At 37.3% G+C, this 5000-nt stretch overlaps 1 protein-coding gene across 1 annotated transcript in view; it reads right to left on the reverse strand.

The window, feature by feature from the left end:
* Positions 1 to 1291: 1291 nt before the first annotated feature.
* LOC125045944 (synaptotagmin-14-like) overlaps positions 1292 to 5000 on the reverse strand; it is a 73877-nt gene continuing 70168 nt past the window's right edge. Inside the window, exons 11-12 of the mRNA XM_047643543.1 lie at positions 3632 to 3791; positions 1292 to 3455 (exon numbers count right to left, since the gene is read on the reverse strand). Of these exons, the coding sequence (XP_047499499.1) occupies positions 3258 to 3455; positions 3632 to 3791 (358 nt within the window). The 3' untranslated portion in view covers positions 1292 to 3257. The remainder of the gene's footprint in view (positions 3456 to 3631; positions 3792 to 5000) is intronic.

Consider the following 5000-nt stretch of genomic DNA (forward strand, 5'->3'; position numbering starts at 1 on the left):
ATGGTAGTAATATTAGTAGTAGTAGCAATAATAGTAGCAGTAGTAATAAAAGTAGAAGTAGTAATAATAATAGAAGTAGTAGTAATAAAAGTAGTAGCAATAATAATAGTAGTAGTAGTAGTAGTAGCAGAAGTAGTAGTAGCAGTAGTTGTAGTAGTAATATTTAGTAGTAGTAATAGTAGTGATAGCAATAGTAGTGGTAATAGTAACAGTAGTAGTAACAATAGTAGTAGTAACAGTAGTAGTAGTAGTAATAATAATAATATTAGTAGTAATAGTAATAGCGGTAGTACTAATAGTAGTAGTAATAGTAACAGTAATAGTAGTAGTAGTAACAGTAATAATAATAGTAGTAATTGTAGTAGTAGAAGTAGTAGAAGTAATAGAAGTAATAGTAGTAGTAATAGTAGGAGTAATAGTAGTAATAGTAATAGCAGCAGCAGTAGTAGTAGTAGTAGTAGAAGTAGAAGTAATAGTAGCAATAGTAGCAATAGTAGTAGTAGTAGCAGTAGTAGTAATAGTAGTAGTAGTAGTAGTAGAAGAGGGCAGCGCGCTACTCTTGCCGTCGACAGAGCCAGGGCTTTTATGAATGAAAGCCTGCATAAGTAGGCGTTTGTTAAGCGTAGTGGCGATGGGAGCACGGGGGAGCAATATGAAAGAATGCAATATGTACATACACAATACATATATGTTTACATACAATATATAGAGCACAAACCTCGAAGACTAGAACCTGAAACACGTAACTTGATGTGTTGCAAAAAGACAAAGAGTAGACATATGTACAGACTTATATGGAAATGTCAGTACAAAAATAATGTAACACTAGAAAATGTTTACTTTAAAAGTAACAAGCACAAGGAAATGCTTTAGAAGCTGTGCGAGAGAGGAGAGATTGGCTGCCTTTGTTTCATTTGTGAAGACTTCACTTTTTATTTCAGATAACATCCCCTACGAAATTCATCTTTTTGAATGTGAATACCCAAGTTGTTCTCGAGGTCATCGCCAATGAGCAACATCATCATATAGCCACGGTATATCATCGTAAGCACCCAGGCTCTCACAAATGACTACACATCATTATACATGCTACCCACTTACAAGGAGCTGGGCCATTCACTCGCCGGACCAAAGGCTTCACTCTCACTCCTCACTCCACGCCATCACGTGATTACACACGCCTTGCAGAAGCCCATGGAAATCGATCCTTTACAAGACGACAACAGCGATTTCACTTGCAATGTTGAAGACCAGGATTAACAACAAATTTCGCATATTTTTAGCTATTTCATTTTTTTTTTTTTTTTATGTTTTTGTTTTATTTGAAAAAAGGACGCAAATCGCAGTTGGACTCTTATTAAGGATCTTAGTTTTCTGAGGCGTCTTCCTCGTCTTACAGAATATGCTTAAGGTACCTCCAGAGGGGTCCAAGTATACTAATATTTACATATTTATATCTTTTTCTCCTTCAAACCAACGAGTTTAAAACATGTTCAGGAAAACTGCTATCCCGATTGGTAAATTTGGAAAAGTTGCTGTAAATGTCTGATTGTCATTATTTTGGTGCTATAATATTGTTATACAGGTGCAGCCAAGTCTCTTGAGATATATCGCAATGGGCCAAAATGTTGCACAATATGTGTGTGACATTAAGAATGCAGTGATACGTGATTTTAAGCAGTGGGAGATTTCTGTCATCTATCGACTCTTGCAGGGAGGTTTACAGGGTGTAATATATTCAAGGGGGTTAAAACACAATGCATACAATAGTTCAAAACTCTTTACCTCTCTATAGCTAATGTCGAAATTCAGCTTTTCTCGCGAAAGTCATTTATTCTTTTATTACAGAGTCGAATTCGACACTGATTGACAGACTAAAGAGTACTACAACCAGTAACTTTTTTCTTTTGTTCTTGTGCTTCACTCCTGGAACACATGGAGACACTTTTACAAACTATGTCACCTATACTGATCTGTCTGCGAGATGGATTAAAAAAGTTATACACATACGTTGCTGCTGCTGCTGATTTTTTTGGTTCTTGAACAAATAAATATACAAAAACATCCACATTACATATAAAAGTTTCTAAGTTACATGCTGGATGAATTCTTGAAACATGATAATATAGTTCTCAAAGTTAAAGACCTACATCTTTTAACCAGGAAGACATAAACCTAACACGTGTGAACCAAGCCAAGTGAACTGCTCCAAAACAGAAATGTGAAGAAAACTAACCCACAGGAAGGACCATGGAGATGAAAAAGAAAACGATGTACTAAGGACTCTACATGCATTTTCCCCCAAAAGGCATTGGTTTCAAAGAGGATTTGCAGTTTGGCAATATTTTGTATTAGTGTGAAATGCGAGTAATATTTGCCGTTTCTGAAATCAGCACAGAAGCGTTCGATCGTGAGTGAGTGGACACGAGCCTCCACTTGAAGCAGCCAATCACGGTTTCTTATGCTCGTTGTGACGTCAGAGTTCGTATTTCTAGCTAAGCAGGGAGGGATTGTGAATATAAAGAGTAACGACAAGGTACAGTACAGGGACGATACAGTGTGGGAGACCAGCTCCGTCTTCATAGTGTCTACAGTATTTTTGATCAATAAATATTATATATATACTCTGAGAAATCACAGATTAAAGCCATTGTTTTGGGAATGTACCAGGTATCTTTTTAATCATTATTACGAATAATTTTATATAAAGATTTCACACTCAAGACAAAATATCACATGTCTCAAGATGATATCTATTTATTGTTCTTTTGAACCACTATATACTCTTTAAGAAAGGGCTGGAAACAGTAACCAAATAAATACAAGCTAATGACATTGTGAGGCAGATTGCAATGCTATGTTTAACTCTGGAGATGATGCGTTAACACATTCCATTTGCAAGGTCGGCGACCCCAGCAAAGGGATGTATGGTCGAATGTGAACCCAGACTCAAGAGGCCAAGAGTCAGGGAGAACCTGAGACCCAAAATGTGACAAAGAACAAGGGAAAGACTCAAGGTACGGCCGAAACCAAAGTAGGCCTTCCCTCCGCAGAGGGAGGGAGGTGAATAGTGCATTAAACAATTTAGCGCCCCTTTTGCACGGCCTAGAGAAAGGTAGACTCAAAAACTCTTCAGCATATTTCAGTGAAAACCTCCTGGCGTATCCAAGTCAAATGATGACGCCTTCAAGGAGGAAGCTCCCTCCTCATACAGTCGAAGCTAAAAGGCAGGGGAATCTCTATCGAGAGAGAGCGTCTTAGGATTCGATAAGAACGTGCCAGCGACAGACTTGCTCTCCTTTCGAGTCTCGCATTTGGTTCCAGTGAGCTAGTTCCTCTTCTCCCGAGCTGTTGAGGCCCAGAGCGAACCAGCCAATCATGTCCTTCCTCTTCATACTCCTCTTCGTGTACACAGACACCATGAGCGTTACGTCAGGTAGCTGGAACAGCGCCACCTGGAAAAGGACAAGGGTTATACATCTCTACTGCCACAACAAAGAAAACGTAAATCATTCGCCTATATATCAGCTATTTTAAAGACTATAAAACCCTCTTGGCGATAGCACCATGATTTTATTTTATTTTATTATTATTATTATTTATTATTATTATTATTATTATTTTTTTTTACCTGAAACATGAATGTCTCCTTGAACAGTGGGTTAGGCTGTCCCCGCCGCACCGACGTTTTGCTGTGGGCGATCTCCTGACCGCTGGATGACATGAGCACCAGCTTCACGTATGTGTCTGGAGCTCGGGTGTTCGCCATGTTCCTGAAATCATCACCGTGCCTGTAAATGATCGCAGCCACTATTACTACACATGGACTACCTACTGCCGAGCCACTGCTGACAAAGGGACGCATAGTTACGATGGTTAGCTACTATGGGCGGGGGAGAGGAGTTGCTAGTTTCCACGGGGGGTTAAAAAATTGTTGGGAGGATACGGGAGTAAACTATCTATTATTGTTATACTAATAGAAACTGCTTTTGTAAGGCATGGCTACATTACAGTATTTCTAGAGCAAAAAGCGCAATATTTAAATACTATGGCCGATGATAAGAAATTGCCGCTATCACAGAAAAGAATTCTTGTGTACATATCTGTATGAAAAATATACTTGCTAGCTACGTCAGCGACATAACAAAGGCCTCTGAATATTTCTAAATAAAATCAAACAACTTACATATAACCTACAACAAATCTCTAGGTACTATTATCAACAAAAAATGTCACAAACTGAAATAAGAAAAGACAAAAAAAGAGAACTAGGCTTGATTAAGATTATCATGAAACAAAACTCTTATATTTTCTTTATTTTCTTTATCACCTAAACAAATTCCAGAAACTAAAATGATTTTGTTGAAATAATCATAATATGATCCTGAATCGTAATATGAACCTGAATTGTATTCTTCCTTGGAACTTTTTGAGACTCATGTTCAAGTATTTTTGTCCAAAGTTATGAGTTTTAATTGTTCGAAAATTGCAGAAAATGTTAACGAATTTTATTCGTGACCTATAACAGCAGACATTTAATTAAAATCAATTTTTGATGGCATAGTTAGGCTGCCGGGACAATAAGTCAGACAGAGACTGCATCAGCTTGAATAATATTGCCGATAAGGCTATGAGAAATTTACATTAATACATAAACATACAAACATGTGTGTATATATATACATATACATACATACAGTATATCTGATTGTAAAGAAAGCTTAGATTATCTTCCCAAACCGGATACCACTTACAAGATAATTACATAAATATGATATTCATCATTTAATACATCTGCTTTATAGGATGGACAGCTACGCGATCTAAGCTTATTAGTGAAGAGGGATAAAAGTACATTATGATAGTTTTACGGAAGTAGAGAGAGAGAGACAGAGAGAGAGAGATAGAGATAGATAGATAGATAGATAGATAGATAGATAGAGAGAGAGAGAGAGAGAGAGAGAGAGAGAGAGAGAGAGAAAGAGTGAGAGAGAGAGAGA

This window comes from Penaeus chinensis, chromosome 38, assembly GCF_019202785.1.
Source record: "Penaeus chinensis breed Huanghai No. 1 chromosome 38, ASM1920278v2, whole genome shotgun sequence".
NCBI classification, from domain to species: Eukaryota; Metazoa; Arthropoda; class Malacostraca; order Decapoda; family Penaeidae; genus Penaeus; species Penaeus chinensis.